The 22,508-nt window shown below is 37.5% G+C and overlaps 1 protein-coding gene across 1 annotated transcript; it reads left to right on the forward strand.

Annotated features, from left to right (window-relative positions):
* The first annotated feature begins 1,098 nt into the window (after positions 1-1,098).
* LOC132187193 (reticulon-like protein B22) lies at positions 1,099-15,877 on the forward strand. Its single transcript, XM_059601416.1, has 4 exons — positions 1,099-1,532; positions 1,924-2,065; positions 5,682-5,751; positions 15,512-15,877. The coding sequence occupies exons 1-4, from the start codon at positions 1,303-1,305 to the stop codon at positions 15,625-15,627; spliced, it is 558 nt and encodes a 185-aa protein (XP_059457399.1). The 5' UTR covers positions 1,099-1,302; the 3' UTR covers positions 15,628-15,877.
* The last annotated feature ends 6,631 nt before the right edge of the window (positions 15,878-22,508 follow it).

The following is a 22,508-nucleotide window of genomic DNA, read 5'->3' on the forward strand; positions in this document are numbered from 1 at the left end:
AATGCCCAAAATGTCGTCGTTTTGGGCTGGGTGGGTGTTGTAGTTTTGGAGCTCAAAACGGTGTAGTTTTAACGTTGGGGTATAATGAGCATAAAAAGTCAAATCGTTTGAGTCTAACATTGAAAACTAACATAGGGGTCCAAAGTAAGAGATTTGAAAGTTCAGGGAGGGTTTGTAAAATTGGCTGGAAGTTCAGGGAGCCAAAGTGAAGTTTTCCCAAAAAAGTAAGAATGTATTTATATAAAAAAAAAATAAAAAAAATTTTGTTTTGTAATATTTTTTAAAGGGTAATTTCACTTTAGACTCTGAGTTACCAAGCGATTTAAGAAGCCTTCCAAACTTCAAAAACTCTCAATTTGAACTCTTGAATTTTCAATTGCAATCAATTTGAATCACTCCGTTATATTTTAAACGTTAAAAGTGAGACAATGACGTTTATACCCTTGACTTTTTTATAAAATTCCAAATTTATTGTTAATTCCAAATTTTAAAAAATTAACAAAATAAAGTTAAAAAAAGGAGATATTTTGGTCTTTTTAGGGGTAAATCAAGGAAGTTAACGGCTAAATCTAACGGAATGGTTCAAATTGACTGTAATTGAAAGTTTAGAGGTTTAACCGTTCAAATTAAGAGGTTTTGAAGTTTTGGGGATTTTCAAATCGTGTGTTAATTCACAAGTCTAAAATGAAGTTACCCACTTTTTTATTCGAATAATAATAAAAAATAACTAATATGATATAAAAATAAAAAAATATTAAGAGTTGAAAAAATTGATGAGTCATAGTTTGAGGCCTTTTAGTTTCTCTTGTTTAAATGCTTGAAAAAAAAACAATTACGAGTACCGGTTTCTGATGATTTCTTGGTCAACATGTTGCCGGCTGGTATGGTCCCCAACTTTGAAAGTTGCAGCTTCTCCAATGACTTTTAGAGATTGAATTGAAGAATTACTATAATTTACTTGTCTGTTATTCGTTAACAATATTACTATAATTTATTTGTTAAGTAATATTATTTAATAGATTCTTAGAAAATTATTATATAATTTGATAATGCATTTAAATGACTAATGTTTCACCGTATGATATCCGACAATTTACTTCAGTAGAGACAAGACAATTTTTTTTTTTTGGAAGAAAAAAGGAATCTGTAGTATTACAAGAAGGTTGAAGAAGAGCAACAGAGAGAGAGAGAGAGAGAGGTTGTAATAGCAGAAATTAATAATAGAAGATGAATTGTGAAATTAATACAACACAGGAGATGATGGCAATGATCAAGTGAATTGTGGTGGCTTTGAGAGGGGAAATGGATAGCAGCAGCAACAACAACAACAACAATAATAAGAGCAAGGGGAGCAGGCAAAGGAGAAGGAGCCGATTTGGGAAGCCATTGATAGTGCTGATCAGTGGTACGTTGGTGTACTACCACTGCGCCTACAGGAAAGCCAGCCTTCTCTCCTTAGTCTCCGACGTCCTCATCGTCCTCATCTGCTCCCTCGCCATTCTCGGCCTTCTCTTCCGCCAATTGAACATCTCGTAATTTCTATTTTGATTATTCTCTCCTCACTCTTCTCACTCATTTCAATCATTTCTTTGTATTGGAAAATTTAGGGTTTTCAATTTTTGCTTGGCCTTTTTTTTTTTTTTTTTTGAAAAAATTTACCAAATAAACTATTTTGCATAATTCAATTAAAATTTATTTATTTTCCATTGTGACCCAATTTAATTTATTGTTTTAAATTTTAGGGTTTTGCTTGTTTCAAAGTTTGAATAGACACTCTGATTCTTATGCTTTCTTGCTCTTCTTGTTTTACTAATTTCAAAATGTTGATAATTTGAGTTATTTCTGTTTGTATTGAATAGAGTGAAATTAGGACTTTCATCATGTTTAAACACTCTAATTTTATTGGACAACGTTGTTCTATAGGGTGCCCGTGGATCCACTTGAGTGGCAGATTTCTCAGGACACTGCTAATAGCATTGTTGCGTGGTTAGCTAACACTATTGGGGCTGCTGAGTCTGTTTTGAGGGTTGCTGCCACGGGGCATGACAAGAGGCTGTTTTTCAAGGTAATATTATACAACTTTAATTGTTTTCTATCACGGGCTTGGGCTTCTACATGGTTTCTAGAACTTAAGGTTTTCAAATTTTAAATAAAATCATTGGTATGGAAAGAGAAGGCATTGTAAGTTTTAATTATACAGCTTGCACATAAAATAATGTTACTTTTAAGTGTATGACTTGCACAAAACTAATGCTGCTACAACCATCAACATCTTCTTTTAGACTTTTGGACTGTATGCTTGTCTCAGCAGAAACCATAAATATTAAGCTATTTTGAAAAAGCAACAGATTTTCCTCACCACAAAGGAATCTGTAGCCCAAATTGTTGTTTTAGATGAAGCATATTCTAGAACTCAAGAAAGCAGGGATAATTTCACTTTTTAAGATGACATATTTCTTGCTTTATCATGTTGGATTTGAAGGTCAGCCAACTTATTAAACTTTTACTTTTTTCTTTTTTTATTGGCAAATTATACACTTACCTGGTGCGACTTGAACCCATGACCTCACCCTCCACCTTGCTGAGTTAAAGCTCATTGGTTATTAAACTTGTATTACAGTGTTTGTAAACCATATCACAATTTATGTTGGTTATTTGATGCCTTGAGAAACAAATATTTGTGTAAAGTACTGTTGTGTCAGTAAGTTGTGTGGAGAATGACTGCTCTGGAGGCACTTTTGTGGATTGAATATCTAGGGTTATTTCCTCACAGCATTTCTTGGGTTTTATTTTCTGGTGGTTTCCTTGTCATTCTTGTGCTGAATTCCTTTCTCTTGTCTGGTCAAACTACTGGTAGGACTAAGAGTTCAATCAAATCAATAGCATTTTAGGGTTGTGCAGGACAAGATTTCTAGCTTATTAGCATATTGGCTTGCTAAAATGCCATGAGTTAGGTAGTATGGTTATTTGAATGATGTAGGACTGAAGCTCTGGTTCCAACATTGATGTAGAACAATGGATGTGATACCAAATCTGATGTAGGAGAATCTGGGCAGTAACTTCTTTCAGGGTTTAGGACAAGCTACGGCTAGCATTTTGGTGGGAAACTAGGGTTTTTAGGGTTGTTTAGTTATGGTTTTGTAGTGAAAAGGGCTGGAAATATTTGAGATTGAGGATTTCATTTAGGGTAAGAAATGGGATTTAGTTTGATGGCAAAACAAAGGGGAAAACTAAGTCGAAGTTGCTATTCCTGGCCTGTGAACAGTAACCCGAGAAAGTTAATTAGGAGCTATTTGATGGATAGGTGATTTGGGGTTCTTTGGGATTGGACACTAAGGAAATAATATATTGAAATTCAGATTCAATATCGGTTGGAATTTGAAACAAAATTGTTCAAAACTGAAAAGGAAATAGAAAAAAAGAAAAAGAAAAAGCCACAAACGTAGACCTTGACACATAGTTTTTCTCGGCATCACACCTAAGGTTCCTCAATATCACACCTCCGAGATGGGTTGATTGACACAGTCCTCGTAGCTGGAAATTTTACAGTCATCTTTTTTCATTTAACCATCATAAGAAAAAAAAAAAAAAAAAAAAAAAACCCATTAAAATCCATATTCATAGGCATCTAATGCCTAACCCTAATGGACTTGGACTCTTTGCATTTTTACTACTAAAGGCCCAAAGCCAAATAACCAATGAAAACTACAAATAAAACCCAAAACAAAATATAATGCACTCAAATTTCTGTCGGCCCCTGAAATCTGAAAATTATAAAAATATACAAACTCCTAAAATTGAATAAAACTAGAAGGGGAAACTACACTTAACCCCCTCAAACTACCACTCATTTGCAATGTCCTCCACAACTCCAAAAAGTTGCAATGTACCCTACAATCTACCAAGCCTTTTCTTTTCATTTAAAAATTTTCATTAAATTAGTAGGTTAAAGCATCACATGTTGTAAATATTTTGTTATACCCCCATTAAATTTATTAAAATACAACTATGCCCTTAGATTACATTGGACAATCTTCGGAAGCGGCGTGTCGTTGTGGTTGATAGGCGTTGTATGTGCAGAAGGAATGGGAAGTATGTGGATCATTTTCTTCTTAGGTTTTACTTATGCTATGTGAAATGTTTCTTCAATCCGTTTGGGCTGTCTTGAGTTATGCCTAGATGAGTAGTCGACTTGTATGTTTGTTGGTAGACACCCGACAACACTTGGAATGTTGTTGTATGGAAGATGGTACCTTCGTACTTTTTGTGGTGTCTTTGGAGGGAAAGGAATAGTTAAAGTTTTGAGGACCACAAGAGGACTTTGAAGGATATTGAGTCTTTATTTTTCAACACCCTGTATCTTTGGACATTTTCTTTTTCCTTTGGGCGATTAGTTTTCATGAGTTTCTTGTTCTTTTTGCTCCTTCTAGTTAGGTGGCTTTTCTTGTATTCTTTGTTTAGGGTTTAGGACAAGCCACTGCCTGGATTTTGGTGGGAAAACTAGGGGTTTATAGGGTTGTTTGGTTAGGGTTTTGTAGTGAAAAGAGATGAACATATTAGAGATTGAGGGTTTCAATTAAGGTAAGGAATGGGATTTAGTCTGAAGGCAAAATAAAGGGGAAAATTCAATTCTAAGTTGCTGTTCCTGGGCTGTGAACAATAACCTGAGAAGGTAATTTTGGTATTTTGGGGTTTTTCAGGAGCTATTTGATGGATGGGTGATTGGGGTTCTTTGAGATTGGACTATAGGGAAATAATGTATGAAAAATCAGATCTAATATTGGCTGGAATTCAAAACAAAATTGCTGGAAACTGAAAGGAAAATAGAAAGAAGAAAAAAAGAGAGAAACCTAAACATCACGCCTAGTTTTCCTAAGCATCACATGTAGGATTCCTCGGCATCACACCTTTGAAAAGGGTTGCATCACACAATCCCTGCTGGAAATTTCATAGCCATCTTTTATCATTCAGCCATCATAGAAAGAAAGAAAGAAGAAAAAAAAAAACGACTCCATTCAATTTTTTTTTTTTAATTAATTAATTTATTTTTATATATAATTCATTAAAAAGCATTACATTCATATTTATAAGCGTCTAATACCTAACCCTAATTGACTTAGACTCTTTGGACTTTAACTACTAAAGGCCCAAAATCAAATAACTAGGTAAATCCATCATTAAAACCCAAAATTAAATCTAATGCACTCAAATTTCTGCCTATATCTGCAAATTTAAATATTATAAAATATCCAAATTCCTAAAATGGATTCAAACTAAAATCAAACAAAACCAGCTTATCACTCCCTGTATCACTAAATAGTTAATTTTATGAAGTGCATTGTGCACCTATCGGTCTTCATTTTCCAAGTAATAAAATGTACCTACACTGATTTTATCGGGGAACTATTGGCCTGAGTTCTGTGCAACTCTATATCCTTGGCAAGTAGTCCATCCCAGCTCCAGCTCCAACTTCCCACCCTCAACCCCTCACCAAAAAAAAAAAAAAAACACACACACACACACACTTACACACCCGCACACCCCCGCACCCACACCCCCTTTAATTTGTGCTAAGGTTGCTCATTCCATTTGTGGTGACATAATCAGAGAATAAAACTACTACCCTTTTGTTATGGTTGTTGTGGCCAGAGAATTAATACATGACATAAATCTCTTTTCAGGTGGTGGTTTGTCTTTACATACTATCAGCTTTGGGACGATTAGTTTCTGGTGTTACAGTTGCCTATGCTGGTATGTTCCCGGGTATATCTGTATATAATACATATATTGCAACTGGGATTTACTACTTGTTTTGGTACTTAGAGCAAAAAAGCTTAATAAATGTCTGAAGGTGAGAAACTTACTCACAGAGTGGAAGGTTGAAACTTACTTCCTCAAAAAACTAAGCTTGACGTCATGCCTCATAGTGTTGTGTGTGGTTTGTGGGGCTGCCATCATGTGGATTGGTGTTGTTTGGATTTCAGAAGGGCTTCAAGTAGTGTTTTGATTATGTGGGAGAGGAGAGTATTGGAGAAGATCAACGAATGTGTGGGGAAATTCACAATGGCTCACACTTTTAGAAACATTGAGGATCATTTCTCCTAGGTTTTTGCAGGTGTCAATGACCCTAATTCTGATAAGGATAGAAGGCTTCTTTGGGATGACTTGACTAGTATGCTCAACTACTAGAACTTGCCTTGGTACATTGGGGGTGATTTTAACCTTTCTAGATTTCCCAGTGAGAAATCGGGAGAAGCTTGTTTATGCCCAACTATGATGCAATTCTTTGACTTCATTTTTTATTAGGGCTTGATGGACCTCCTCTTGATGGCAAAACTTTTACCTGGTTGAATAATCAGGAATCACCCTCTTGGTTCATAATTTATAGATTCCTTGTCTCCGGCGTGGGAAACCGGAACCGGAAACCGGGGTCCCGTTTACCGGTCGGTTCCGGTTTTACCCAATCCGGTAACCGGTTTTTGAAAAAAATTAGTGTTTGGGGCTTATTTTAGGTATTGGGCCTAAAATAAGCCCATTATTTTTTTTTATAAGTTAGCTCATTTAAAAAAAAACTATTAATCTTTTTGTCTAAATTAAAGAGGCTTTATTGTGATTGTTCCAAATAATTAAAAAATAAACCTAAAAAAGCCTAAAAATCCTAAAAAATCAATGTTTTTGTCTATATGGGCCTTAGAAATAAAAATTCAAATTTTTTAAAATACCCTAAAAATCATTTTAAATTAGATACATAAAGAAAACAGTAAAACAATAAAAAGTAAAAACAAGTATGTAAACAAACCAACATGCACAAGAAATAAATACCCCTTACTACAACAATTCAAAACCCAAAAAAATAAAAAATAAAACAAGTATTTAAATAATCTACCAACCAAAAGAAATACACTCACAATAAAAATAGTTCACAAACATATTACAAAGACAATATTACGCAAGCTTCAAAAATCATCAAATCATCCAGTATGTCACACGAGCTTTAGAAATCTTCTAGCTATATCCTGTGAATAAAACAATAAACAAAGTTAAGAATGGTTAATATTAAAATCATGGCATTTTAATATCATAATATATAAAATGTCAAACTATGAAAACATAGTAAATAATAAAAAGTAATGAATTTATAATCATTTAGTTACCAGGCTCATCATAGCTTTCCATTCCCATAAACTTCTGCAGCTCCTCAATGTTATTTGGGCAGCCCTTTAACCAGTCTTGTGTGCAAATCAAGGCCTCAACTGTAAGTGGAGATAATGAACTCCTAAATGAATCTAATATACGTCATCCAGTGCTGAAGGCAGACTCAGATGCAACAGTGGAAATAGGAATAGCTAATACATCACGGGCTATCTTTGCGAGAATGGGATATTTGGGTGCATTAACCTTCCACCAAAGTAAGATATTAAAATCTTGGGTTGCTGCTTCACACCGATCAGACAAATATCGTTCCACCTCCGACATACACTCCAAGTCGGTCTCTTTTTGGTGTTGGGAGAACACCTTCAAATATTGCACATCTTGATCCTCCAAGTCTTCATCATCAACATTTGAAAAGTAGGAATTGAACTTTGCATACCTACATCAGAGTTAGATAACCCATCCTCCCCATGAAACAAATTGTATTGATCCCACAAACGGATCAAGAGGGCGTCCACACTCTCATAGATAAATTTCGCCCAATCAACATCATTGCATCTTCTCAACCAAAATACTAACCCCTTCATCTTGTAACGTAGGTCAAGAACAAATGCCACATACAACAATAAGTTAATCCTTTCCACAGTCTCCCAATACTTATCATACTTTGTTTTCATATTAAAACTCACTGAACTAAGGATAGGATTATCACTACAAATACCATCATTTAAAGTATTTTGAATAATACAAAGTTGAATGAAATATGAGTTGGAGGTGACATTTTTTGAACTAGAGAACTTCAATGTGGCATCATAAAAAGATTTCAAAAACCTCACAAATAGCCTAGCAGTTTCCCACTCAATAGAGCTAGGAGCAACAAAATACTTACCCTCATCCTCCTCAAGTAGGGCAAAAGCTTTTTCATATTTCTCAGCGGAGCTCAACATTAAGTACGTAGAATTCCATCTTGTTTGAACATCTAGACATACCATCTTCGTACATGTAATCTTTTCTAGCTTATACATGAGTTAAACTTTGCCATTCTCGCCGGTGAGGACCTTACAAATTTCACTGCATTCCTTATAGTAGAAACACAAGCACCCAATTCTTTCAACCCTTCAGTTACAACAAGATTTAAAATATAAGCGGCACACTGCATGTGAAGAAATTCACATCCCAAAACAGAATGAGCCTTGTTCTTCAACCTCCTTATCATAAACTTGAGCATCGCATCATTGTTTGTAGCATTATCAACAGTAATTGTGAACAAACTATTAATCCCCCACTCCATCATTGTACTCTCCACCAATTTTCCAAGATCATCACCTATATGACTAGAAATCATGCCAAATTTGATTATTTTTTTATGCATTATCCAATCAAAATCTATGAAGGTAGTGGTAATAACCATGTAATTCAAATTTTGAAGAGATGTTCATGTATCAGTAGTTATGCAAACCCTTTTACCACTCAAAACATTTTTCAACTTAAGTTTTTCTTCCTCATATAGTTTCATGCAATCTTTTTGTAGAGTATTGCGACTTGGTACAATGAACCTTGGTTCAATTCCATTCATCAATTCTCTAAACCCATCACTCTCCACATGCCTAAAAGGCAACTCCTCTTTGATGAAATACCGCACAATCAAATTTCTTAAATAAATCGGATCATACTTCACAAATCCTACTCCTTGATTGCCTTCTATTGTATTCTTAAGTGGCATTTGCAACAAAGTTTGACCTTTGGGTATATTCGATTTTCTAAGTGGAGAGGTCGAACATCTAGTGGTAAGGTGGCTCATCATGCCTGAAGTACCATTTTTCCAGTGACACCCTAACACCTTATTGCAATAATTGCACATTGCCTTAGGGTTGTTCTTATCAACTGGTTCTATTTTTTTGAAGTGATCCCATACAACAGACTGATTCACCGATGGTTTTCTGGATAGGTTCGTTTGTGATTGCAAGGTATTTGTAGATGAAGTTGGATTGGTTCCAGAATTGTCACATTCCAATTGCATACTAAGACTATTTGTCTCCTCCATCTATTAAAAGTGTTTAGATGTTATACACTAAAGTGAACAATATATATAAATATTACAACAATAAATATAAACTATCAACAATAAATACTACAATCAACCCAATAAACCCAACATCAGAATTGAGAATTCCATCAAATATTGTTTAGATAAACTACCAACAATAAATATAAACTACCAACAATAAATATATATGTATATAAATAATATATTTCTTTGTTTTCCATTTTTCCTAATCTCCAAATAGGCTGTCTAAAAATTTCAACTTAGCAAAATAATCGGCCAAAACTGCTCATCGTCCCACTCCCACCAAATCTGAAATTGTAGCACCCCAAATTAAACAAGCCCATCACAAATTTAACGAACATGCATGTAGTGATGTAAATGAAGTAATGAACACTAAAATTAAAAAGTAGAGTAGATTAAATCGTATCCACTAAACCAAGCAAAACAAAAAAATTTCCATAGATCAACAGAGAAAATATCAAAGAAAATATCAAAGAAACCCAGAAATAAAAAGTCCAGATCTGGCTGCTAGTGCTCATTGCTCGGCTGACGCCTGACGGAGCGAGAGATGGAGATGAAGCGAGAAAGGGAGGCGAAGCGAGAAACGGAGAAAGACTGAAAGAGAGAGGCCGAATGGGTGTGAGAAAATCTGAAAATCTGAAAGAGAAACGGAGAAGAAGAGGACTAGAGCCTAGAAGAGAAAATCTGAAAATGGAGAAGAGCTGAAGAGGAGGGGCTGGAGCCTGGCGGGTGGCGGCGTGATGTGAGAAAATCAGAAAACTCAGAAAAGAAGATGAGGTGATGAGGGGCTGCGGGCTGGGACTTACTGACTTAGGGGAAAACCTTCAGAACCGGAAAAGTGAGAAACCTAATTGCCTAAGGTCCTAAACGCTGCGTAAAGGACTAAAAGAATTAAAAAATATTAATATATATATAATATAATAATATATAAACATTATTTAATAAAATAAGACCCGGTTCCAGTTTTCCCGGTTTTTACCGGGTGCCAAAAACTGGGACTAGAAACGGGGTCCTGGTTTTTTTTTTTTTTGCAACCGGAACCGGGTCCCCGGTTTCCTGGTCCCGGTTCCGGTTTCCTGGTAGTTTTTGACACCCCTAACTTCCAAGGCTCTTTGAGCTTCATTTTAGCTCACAAGCTCAAGGCTTTGAAAGTTGATTTAAATTGATGGAATGAGGAGGTTTTTGGCAATGTTGAGAGGAAGAAGAAGATCCTTTTGGAAGAGCTACATGTTTGTGATATCGTTGAAGAAGAGAGGACCTTAGGTGATGAAGTGAGAATGAAGAAGGCAGAAGTTGTTAGCGAGTTAGAAAGAGGGCTGTTTGGCATCCTACTCTTTTTTCCTTTTGCCTTTCTACCGAAAAAAATAAAAATCTTTTCTTTACATTAGCAAACAACTTGATTCAGTTTTCACTTACAAAAAATTTTAAAATTTCTTTCACATTTATACCACATCAACCCACCTTTATATTACATCAATCCATTCCTTTCTTCTTTCTCCTCTCAAAAATATATGCCAAACACACCGCCACTCTCATGGAGGAGGTGAGTTGGAGGCAAAAAGTCTAGGATCTTGTTGTTAAGGGAAGATGACAAGTGCATGAAGTTTTTTCCACAAAATAGCTAATTCCAACAAAAGGAAGAAATCCGTTAACTCCTTGTTGGTTGCTGGTACAATTTCTACCAACCTGCGAGTACATTGTATAGTTCTATAAAAAGTTGTACACCAAGCAGTTTAGTTGGAGGCCTTTATTGGATGGTCTTTCTTTTGATTTTATTGATGAGGCTGATGCTAGTTGACGGGGAGAGATTTTGAGGAAGGGGAGGTGTTGGGGTAGTAAAAGCTATGAATGGTGACAAGGTGTTGGGCCTTGACGGTATTCTATAGCGTTCTTCCAAGCTTGCTGGGTTACTTTAAAAGAGGACACCATGAAGGTCTTTCGTGACTTCCATGCTAGAGTTAAGTTTGAGAGAAGCCTAAATGTTACCTTCATTGCCCTCATTTGGATCCTAGGGGACCCCAAGGATGTTCACATTATTGCTAAGATTCTAGCAAACAAGCTTAAGATGGTGTTGGAGAAGATTATTTCTAAGTCATAAAATGCGTTCATCCGACGTAGGCTGATCCTAGATCTTGTTCTTATTGTCAATGAATGCCTGGATTGTAGAATAAGATTTGGAGAACCCGGTGTTATTTGCAAAATGGACTTAGAAAAACCTTATGATCATGTTAATTGGAATTTTCTGTTGTATATGGTGAGGAGGTGCAGCTTTAGGGGGAAATGGTGCTCTTGGTTAGCTCATTATATTTTCTTTGTGTGTTTCTCGGTTTTGGTGAACGGCACTCCCACCGATTTTTTTAGTAGCTGTAGTTGATTGTCATTGTGATGGAGGTGTTGGGTAAGATGATTTTTCTGTAGTGAATGGGGGTTTTTGTTTGGTTTATCTGTGGGTACATGGATTGATATCTCTCACCTTCCGTTTGTTTATGATACTTTGATTTTCTGTGGGGCCAAACCAGATCATCTACATCATATGTGGTACCTGTTCTTATGTTTTGAGGCTATTTCAAGCTTGAAGATAAACTTGCCTAAGTCAGAATTGGTTTTTGTTGCAAAAGTTGATAATGTGGATGGGTTAACTGAGTTTCTGGGTTGTGGAATTTCTTCTCTGCCTTTGAGATATGTTGGTCTACCGTTGGGGGCCTCCTATAAGGCCAAGCATATTTGCGACGGTGTTATTGAGAAGATAGAGCATTGGTTAGCTAGTTGAAAAATGATGTATTTGTCTAAGAATGGTAGGGTTACCCTTATCAAGAGCACACTTTCCAATTTACCCTCTTTACTCTCCTTGAGGGTGTTGCAAACCATATTGAGAAACTTCAACATGATTTCTTATAGGATTGACTAGGCAAAGAGTTCCAATATCACTTGGTAAGCTGGTCCAAGGCTTGTTCACTCTCGAAGGGAGGATTGGGGGTTCGGAACCTGCTGATGTTCAATCGTGCTCTCTTAGGAGAATGGCTTTGGTGTTATGGGCTTTGGAGAGAGCCTTGGTGGAGATATGGCCTTTAAAGGAACACTTTCTAGATGTATATGGTATTGCTTGTGCAAATGATGCTTAAGTTGCGGCACACTTGGAGCTTTCTGGTGGTTCCACTCAGTTGAACATGAGCTTTGTTAGAGCAGCCCATGATTAGGAGGCAGATGTCTTTGCCCCGTTCGTTAGGGTGTTGTATTTAGTTAGAGTTAGGCGGGAAGGTGAAGACAAGTTGTGGTGGGTCCCCTCCAAAATTGGGTTGTTTGATGTTAAATCATTTTACAGTACCATGGGTTTTAACAATGGCTTTCCCTCGGAAGAGTGTTTGGCTGACTAAGGTTCCGTTGATGGTGGCTTTAGAAAAGATCCTTACCATAGACAATCTTAGGAAGCAACCAGTCATGGTGGTTGATAGGTCTCCAAAATATGGTTGTTTGAAGTTAAATCATTTTACAGTACCATGGGTTTTAACAATGACTTTCATTTTCCTTGGAAGAGTGTTTGGGGACAAAGGTTCCATTGATTGTGGCCTTAGAAAAGATCCTTACCATAGACAATCTTAGGAAGCAACTTGTCATTGTGGTTGATAGGTATTGCATGTGTAAAAGAAGTGGGGAGTCTATGGACCATCCTCTCCATTGTGTTGTTTGTGCCATTTAAAATGTTTTCTTAAGTAGATTCAGGCTGCCTTGAGTTATGCCTAGACAAGTAGTCGACTTGTATGCTTGGTGGTCGACTGGTAGCACTCAAAGTGCTAATTTGTGGAATATGGTGCCTTCGTGCCTTTTTTGGTGTCTATGGAGGGAAATAAACGACAATTGTGAATATGTATAAAAAATAACAATTTAAAAAGAATTCAATAAAAAACTTAGCAACCCCAAAACCCCTAAGGGGTGGTCGAACCACCTTTGAAACCCGAGTGAGTTGGCTAAGCCACCCCTAACCTGTAACGACTTAGGGAAAAGCGCTAGCCACATCTTCGCTATTACCCTAAAAGGATTAGTCATTTTGGGGTAATAGCGCAAATGTGGCTAACGCTTTTCTCTGGGTCGTTATAAGTGGTATCACAGCCACTTAGTAACGACAGGTCATGTAGTACTGGAACACTACATGACGTGGCCTTGACGAGGACGTCAGAAATTTAAGAGGGGGAGTTTGTAACACCCCGGTCCCATATTGGGAAGATGAGAAGAAGCCCACATAGAGTAAGTGGTTTATAAAGATAGTCATGGGTGTTAAGTCCCACATTGTCTAGTTACTCGGTGAAACTGGGCTTTATAATGAATTCTAGTGAAACTCTAAATTGACTAGTCCTTTTGAGGTAATAGCGTAGATATGGCTAACGCTTTTTCCTAGGTCATTATACAACCACCCATGGTGTTTCGAGGGCGCCTAAGCCAACCCTAAGTGTTTCAGGGCTAGTCGAGTCATCCTCGTAGTGTTTAGGGGTAGCCGAACCACCCCCAAACACCTTCGGGGATGGCCAAACCACACTTTTAAGGGATGGGCGAGCCACCCCTAGGTGGTTTGAGGGTGGTGAACCATCACCTTAGGGGTAGTCGTCCCATCCCAAAGTGATTTGGGATAGCCAAAACCTTGGTATGGTCAAGCCACCCCCTTTTAGGGGTTACAAGGGTGGCCAAACCATCCCTGAAATCCCCGAGGGTGTGATCAGACCAGCCATCCCTTAACCCTAAGGGGGGGGTGGGCCACCCTCTCCTCCAACTCCTTGCTTTCTTTACATGCCTCAAACATAAAAGGACAATTAAGACATTTTAAGTCCAAAATATGTGCGCGTGTGTCAGGTGATCTTTTTTCCATCCATTTTAATGCCAATAGCTAATAGAGGGATCTCTTTGCACCTAAATGGTAGTTCGAAGTAGTCAATTGTCACAAATGGTAATTTGGGAGATAAGTGCAAAAAGAGTGTCAATAAGAGAAGTTTCCCCCAAATACTTCCTTGCCAATGCCCTCATCTGTTTGGCTTATTTTTCTTTTCATGGTAGAAATTTCTATTAGCTTGGTCAAGTGTTTGGTGAAATGCAAACCAAGTTGGTCATCTGATTGACTACTATTACGATAATTTTGAGATGGCATCTTGTTGGCTACCTTTTGGCATTAGGTAAACTAAATCATGGGAAATAGTTCTGATACATTTTATAACCATGTTTAGAGATTCCAAAAAAGTATTTTACACTGTTTCTGGGAACCATTTAATGAAGCGAAGAATCAGTGTTTCTAGAATTTTGGAGGCAGCTTCCAAGATGTAGGCTTGCTGCTCTTATTGCATCCATATTGCTTTCATATATTATGCATACAATTTGGTAATTGGCATGACTTAAGAGACAATACGCAACAACAATTAGTCTGGTCCTAGATGAACGTTGATACATTGCCAATTTAATTTACTCGTGGAGGGCCTGTATCAGGTAGGAATTATACTTGGATTTCACCATTTATAAAATACTCCCTTTTTCATTGCTTTCTGATAATACTGAACGCTTATCTTGTGTTGCTGTAGTTTCCATGTCTAGCTGTTTGGGTTAGCTTGAAGCATTTTCCCTGTCATGCTGTCATGGATGTGATGCCCGATTCGCATATAACATTACTGTTAAATACTTTATGATATGTGATATTACTGGAGTAGGTTTGGAGAAAATTTTTGAAGCCCTGTTGGGTTTCACAAAACTGAATAGAAAGTTCAGTAAATGGAAGAGAATTTTACTAAACAACTTAAGGCTGGAAATGCCACAAACAATTCTGATTAGTTTCTTCTTCTGCCCTACACGCACATTCCCCCTCTTCACTTAACCACAAACCAGTATACCCCCCTAACAGAAACCCACTCCCCTTAATTATCCATTTACAGAATTCACACACGTAAGAGACACAACACAATCACATTAGACGCACAACTCTCTCTCCCCACGACAAACATAAAATACAGCCCCCTGTAATGCCCTGATTTTCACCCCTCAAAACAAAGCACTCACAGCACCACTTTGCAGCCGATTTCCCACTTCCCTCGGTTTTACTCAGGCCCCAAAAACCACCTCTTCAAAGAAGAATAGTCACTTGAGAAACTATTACAGCAGGCTTAAAATGTGAAAAGTTCGTTTATTGCGTATTGTCTTCCATTTTAGTCACGTCCAAATATATACATAATAGATCTCAATGCTTTTCTGTTTCTTTGAATCTTGAGTGAAATGTCTGTAACTCTTATTTGAATTTTTTTTTTCTTCATCTTGAGACAGGACTCTGCTTGTTTTGTGTTTACATGTTGACGGAGAACTTTCAATCAACCAGCACATGTGTGTCTCAGTTTCTGAGGGGAAGAAATGGCACTACTCCAGAGCAGGAGATAATGTAGACTACACGTTTTTGTAATTCATAATGAATGTTCACCGTTTTCTTCCTACTATTTTGGTCACCCTCTTGATCGAGTTACAAGTAGAGAGCATGGTTAAGATAGCCTTCAAATTTAGATAACTGTGAACAACATATACGAATTCTCTGGCGTGGGGGAGAATATGTCCTTGCTTACCAACCCCGAAAGTGCTGCAACCCAACCTCGTATCTTTTTGTTCCAAACGACGGTAATAAAACTTTTTTCTAGTGCCGGCCAAAATGACCAAGTTGAAACCGCTCTTTGCTGCTCCCTGTAGAATTTTGTATCAAATGAAAAAGAGAGGAGTACATCTTAAATTTATTAAAGTGTACGAAACAATATTATATAAGTCCCTATTTATATAATAGCTGTGAGTGGTGAGCAAGTAAATTCTAGAATAATTAAGGAAGAGAATAAATGCTAATAGGAAATAGAATAAAGGAGAATCTAAAATGTTTAATATCTCTCTTCAAATTTAAGGTGTAAGCTTGAGTTCGGAAAAGAAAGGGAAATGATCTTGTAAGATGGCTGGAGGCGGTGGCCCGAAAAAATCTGCCGAAGATTGCTGGAAAAGGATGCCAAAGATGGCTGGAGGAGGCTGCTAGAAAATGGCTGTGGAAAGTGGTCAACGAATGGTTTGAAATTGAGGTGAACAAGACTAAACCCGTTGAATCAAGTCAAAAATGGTCTGCAACGAGGGGTGAACCAAATTGAAAATGGTCTGTAGCTAGGGGTGATCGGATTGAACCCGTTGAACTGGGTCAAAAAATGGTCTCGAACTGAATTTATCCTGTAATAACTCGACTGTTTTAAATCGTTTTAAAAAAAGTTTTAACTCCTTAGTCAACAAGTTATTAGCCTTCTAAATCAGCCATAAGTAGAAAACCATAAGCCACCTTAGCATAACTCAAGCCCTTAGACTTAACCAAAAAGCCTTGAGGCAAAACTCAAACCCCACCTCTTTCTGACTGTACGTACACCCAATAGTACAGTATGTACGCTCTTGTCTTTAGTAAGGACATACGTCGGTGGATCACCGTATGTACACTCTTGTCTTTAGTCTTTGCCAGGGGACCACTGTACGTACGCTGAGAGACCACATGTACGTACGTTGACCAGCTCTTGACCCAGTGGGCAATACACCAGGACGTACGCTAAACCCTTTTACCCACTGTGTAATAGTACCGTACGTACGCCCCTAGTATCGTACGTACGCTACTTTTCAGAATAGCCTGTAGTACTCACAGTTTTTCCCCACCTATAAATAACCTATTTCCCCTCATCCCTTGAACTCATTTTCCACCCCCAGGCTCTCTGTAATCACCTGTGTGAGTGTTCTTGTGAGTTTGAGAGGGATTTGGAGAGAATGAAGAAAGCCTTGTGTTCTTACCATCTCCTAAGGTAACCCCTTGCCCATTTTTATACTCTTGATGTTGTTCTTGTTGCTTTTCTAATGTTACAAGTCTTAAAAGCACTGATGTAGTCTTTTGAATACTAAAATATATCAATAATAATAAACCACTCGCAATAGTAAGAATCCCTGTAGGATAAGGCTATATTGAGGGTGTCGAACCTCAAGGACTGCGTAGGTGTTGTTATCAAGTTTGTCAATATTAAATATAACTTAATTAAAAAGAGTTTGATTTGTTTTGATTATAACTAAATACATAAAAGTAAAGATAAAAAGTAATGAGAGATAGAATAGGGGGTTGATTTCACCACTAATGGTATAACAATGTTCAATCATAAATTAATAAAGGAAATTCATATTATGCATGATATAGGACTCGTCTCACTCGAGTAGTCAAGAAAATACCATCATTTAAGAAATAAGTATAATCCATCTTTGGTTGGAATGGACCGTCCACCTAACCACTATGATGTGGTACGATCCGTCTTCCCTAGGAATAGATTATCTAATTCTTTAATAGGTTACACACAATCAATGAATAAGAATAACCCATATTTGGTTGGTACAAACAGTCTACCTAAATAACACTAAACTAGGGTGTAGTACAATCCGTCTTCCCTATGCATGGCCTATTAAATCCTATTGATCATGTATAAGTTAAAACCGTTGTATAACAATCATTCATATAATCACAGAAAATATGAAGTATTAAGTTTAATCAATATAAAAGACTTTCTAAGACAGGAAGAAATTCATAATGATTGAATATAAACATTAAGATCAATTCTCACAGTTATACAACCATCATGCATATAGAAAAACCCAAATTAAAATATAATTAAACCATTGTTACTTGGAAAGGGCTATTTCAACGCTCTATTACGGGTTTAGCCGCTCATGGTGCTAGAATGGCTTCCTGCCATGACCTTTTCCTCTTCAACTCTCCAAGCCTCTAAGAAGATAATTTATGTTTAAAACTAAGCATACATCTCTTTAAGGCTGAGAGGCCTATCTATAGGGTGTAAAACAAACCCTAGAAGCCTTAGAAATCCCAGAAAAATCGTACTTTAATCTTGTAGTCAAACTAGGAGGCAATACTAGTACAAATAGGAATATGATTTGTCGAGATTTGCGTTCTTTTATTGCAAGACAATTTTGGCATAGAAAACATCCAAATTAGGAAAATCCTATCTCATTATAATTTGTAGTATTTTGAGTTAGCTTTCCAATGCTGCTAGTTTCACCTCAATCTAATACTTGAGCGGAAAGTTATGGTCAAAATATTGACACGTGTAGAATCCAAATTTGAATCCAATCCGATTTTAACTCCAATTAGAGAAATTTCAATTTAATCATTTCCTTGATTTTATTAAATTTAACCACTTCAAATAGATCTTCTATTATGATTGGTTAAGCTTAACCACATCTTCTAGGTCTCTCAAAGTGTGCTTTAAGCCCAAAATCAATGAAATTTATTGCATCTTTATTTATGTTGTGACAAATGAAAATTCCAAGATCACCAAAGAAGCAGAAAAGTTCAAAATAGAAAATAACACAACCACACAAGACATTAAGATTTAAGTGGTTCAGCTTAACAAAGCCTACATCCGCTGGTGGAGATGATCCAGGAGAAATTCACTAAGAAAAGAGTGGAGTACAAAGAGTAGTACAAATAAAACCACTCAAACCCAAAAGCCCTAATACACCACAATCTCACTCAAAAGATAATTAGATACAAAAGAGAAAATATTCTCTAAAATTCTCTAAGCTTTTCAGCACTCCAAACATAAGATCAAACTAAAGAAAAATGGTGTATCTCTTCTTCTCTCTGCAACACAAGTCTCTCTCTCTCGGCAACTTAAGGTTTTTCTTCTTTCTCTATATATCAACTAAAGTTGCCGCCTCTGCTCTCTCAATGACTGAATGGCTTCAATAATAAAACAACAAAGCCTTTTCACAAAGCTTCTAGAAGAAGCTCAATGAATGGAGAGACAAAATGGACGTGTGGGAGAGAAACACAAGTCAAAAAAGTATGGGATGCCATAATGGTTTGGGGCCCACGGTAAGGTTGATGAACAAATTCAAGTCACCTAATCTGACAAATCTCCACCTTGACTTGAATTTCATCAAGTCTTCAACACAAATCTCCTCAAGATGTCTCCACCAACACCCTAAGGGTAATTACAAACGACAAACACCAATCAAGCCCAAGCAATGCTTGAACTTGAGGATCAGGAGTGGCTTAGTCAACATGTTTGCTGGATTTTCCGCCGTAGCAATTTTCTTCACTATGATATCACCTTGTGTCACGACCTCCCGAAGAAAATGATATCTGACATCAATGTGTTTGGTCCTCTCATGATACATTTGATTTTTCGTCAAATGTGTTGCGCTTTGGCTATCACAAAATACAACAGTCTCATCCTGCTGCAAACCCAGACCACTAACCAAACCTCTGAGCCAAATTGCTTCTTTCATTGCCTCTGCTGCTGCCATATACTCCGCCTCCGTAGTGGACAAAGCAACCGTCGACAGTAAAGTCGCTTTTCAACTAATGGCACACCCCGAGGGAGTGAAAACAAAACCTGTCAGAGATATTCTTTTATCCAAATCACCAGCATAATCTGAATCAACATGACCAGGGACATTGGAACTGATACCATTGCCTCTAGCATAGACTAAACCAACATCTGTAGTGCCCCGTAAATAACGGAGTATCCATTTCACTGCTTGCTAGTGAACCTTGCCTGGATTCGCCATGTAGCGACTAACCACACTGACTGCCTGTGAAATGTTTGGACGAGTGCACACCATAGCATACATGATGCTCCCAACTGCACTGGAGTAAGGAACACGCGACATGAACTGCTCCTCCTCCTCACTCTATGATGCTGACGCTGCTGAAAATCTAAAATGAGCTGCAAGTGGAGTACTCACTGGTTTTGAATTATGCAAACCAAAGCGTTCAAGTACTTTCTTAATGTACTTTTTCTGTGACAACTACAACTTTTCCGCTTTTCCGTCCCTGTGAATCTCCATACCAAGGATTTTCTTCGCAGCACCCAAATCCTTCATTTCAAACTCATCACTCAACATAGATTTCAATCTCTTAATCTCCAATATGCTTTTGGCAGCAATAAGCATGTCATCCACATAGAGTAACAAATAAATAAAAGAACCATTAGACAATTGCTTGTAATACACACAACTGTCATAGCTACTTCTTGTGTAACCATGTTCGATCATAAAGCTGTCAATGCGCTTGTAACACTATCTTGGAGATTGTTTTAAATCATACAACGACCTCCTCAACTGACAAACATGATCTTCTTTAACTTCAGCAATGAACCCCTCTGGCTGATGCATGTAAATGGTTTCCTCAAGCTCACCATGCAGAAATGCAGTTTTCACATCAAGTTGCTTAAGTTCCAATTCATTTAGAGCAACCATGGCAAGCAAAACACGAATAGAACTATTTCTCACAACAGGAGAGAAAACTTCATTGAAGTCCATACCTTCTCTCTGACTATAGCCCTTTGCTACCAAACGTGCCTTGAACCTTGCATCTTCAACACCTGGGATTCCTTCATTTTTTTTGAAGATCCATTTGCAACCAACATTTTTAGAGCCTTTAGGCAATTTCACCAATTCCCATGTTTGGTTCTTATGAAAAGACTCAATCTCCTCATTCATGGCAACAACCCATTGAGCAGACTCACTACTTGTGACAGCTTCTGAGTAAGTGGAAGGCTCTTAGAGTGCAGTGTCCTCTGCCACAGTAAGTGCATATGCTACCAAATCTGCATAGCCATATTTCTGAGGTGGCCTAATCTGCCTCCTCTGTCTACCAGCCGCAATACTAGCCTCTTGCCCTTCTTGTGGATCATCATCATCAGAACTGGATTCATGAACATCTGTCACAGGCTGATCTTGAGTGTTATCTCGCACACTCTGTGAAGCCTCCACCTGAAGCTCTACCTCCTTGCAAGAACCCTGCTCTTTTCATGCAGAAACAATAGACTCCTTTCTCGAGTGAAGCATGGCAGATTCATCAAATACAACATCTCTACTAACTATAAACTTAGGTGATTTAGGATCAGAACACCACAATCTATATCCCTTCACCTCATCTGCATAGCCTAGAAATATACATTTCTCTCAAGCTTACCATCACACATGACAATAAGCAGGACAACCAAAAGTTTTTAAAAATGAATAATCGGTAGGAGTACCAGACCATATCTCATAAGGAGTTTTACAATCAATGGCTATTGATGGAGAACGGTTGACCAAATAGCAAGCAGTTTTGACCACCTCAGCCCAAAAATCTCTAAACAACCTGACATTTGAAAGTAAGCAATGCGCTTTCTCCAAGAGAGTCTTGTTCATCCGTTCAGCGACCCTATTTTGCTGTGGAGTATGACTAACTGTGCGATGTCTAGCGATGCCTTCATCCTTGCAAAATTTATTAAATTCACCACCACAAAATTCCATGTCGTTGTCTGTTCTGAGTTGCTTGATTTTCTTCCCATTCTGATTCTCAATTAATGTGTTTCTTCTTCAAAAAATACACCCAAACTTTTTTCGAATAATCATCAATAAATGTAACAAAGTATCGAGTACAACCCTTTGATGGAACCTGAGAGGACCCCATAGATCTAAATGGATATAATCCAATGTACCACTTGTTCTGTGGATGCCTGTACTAAACTTGACTCTGCACTGTTTCCCGAACACACAATGCTCACAAAAGTCAAGAGATCCTGTTTTCTGGTCACAAAGCAAACTCCATTTGCTTAGGATTGTCATACCCCTCTCACTCATATGACCCAACCGCATATGCCATAACCGGGTAGTGTTTGAATCTGGATCATCTAAAGAAGACACAACAGCTGAACCTGTTATTGTACTACCCTGAAGCAAGTAGAGGCCATCAACCTTGTTACCTTTCATTAAAACCAATAACCCTTTGCTAACCCGAATGACTCCACCTTCACTGGAATACTTGTATCCAAGGGAGTCCAAAGTGCCTAATGAAATAAGATTTTTCTTCAAATCTGGTATATGTCGAACATTCGTCAAAGTCCTCACAATCCCATCATGCATCCTAATTCTGATTGTACCAATACCAACAATCTTGCAGGCGACATTATTTCCCATCAAGACCGAACCACCATTGACTGAATCATAGGTAGTAAACCAATCCCTTTTAGGGGACATATGAAATGTACAAGCAGTATCAAGGACCCACTTGTCATTAGAACGATCATCAGAAACGGCAACTGCAAGGACAAGGTCTGAACCCTTAGAATTTCCTTCGACAACACCAGCCACAGAAGAGGAACTTTGCTTGTCACCTTCCTCTTTATTTTTCAACTTCAGACATTCGGATTTATAATGCCCATACTATTTACAATAGTAACACTTTACTTTCTTCTTTGACCTGGATTGC

The sequence above is a fragment of the Corylus avellana genome, chromosome ca7 (genome assembly GCF_901000735.1).
Source record: "Corylus avellana chromosome ca7, CavTom2PMs-1.0".
NCBI classification, from domain to species: domain Eukaryota; kingdom Viridiplantae; phylum Streptophyta; class Magnoliopsida; order Fagales; family Betulaceae; genus Corylus; species Corylus avellana.

Coding starts and splice junctions, on each gene's coding strand:
- LOC132187193 (XM_059601416.1), top strand. CDS start 1,303: ATGGATAGCAGCAGCAACAACAACAACAACAATAATAAGAGCAAGGGG. Junction 2,066..5,681: donor ACAAGAGGCTGTTTTTCAAG/GTAATATTATAC, acceptor ATCTCTTTTCAG/GTGGTGGTTTGTCTTTACAT. Junction 5,752..15,511: donor TGTTACAGTTGCCTATGCTG/GTATGTTCCCGG, acceptor ATCTTGAGACAG/GACTCTGCTTGTTTTGTGTT.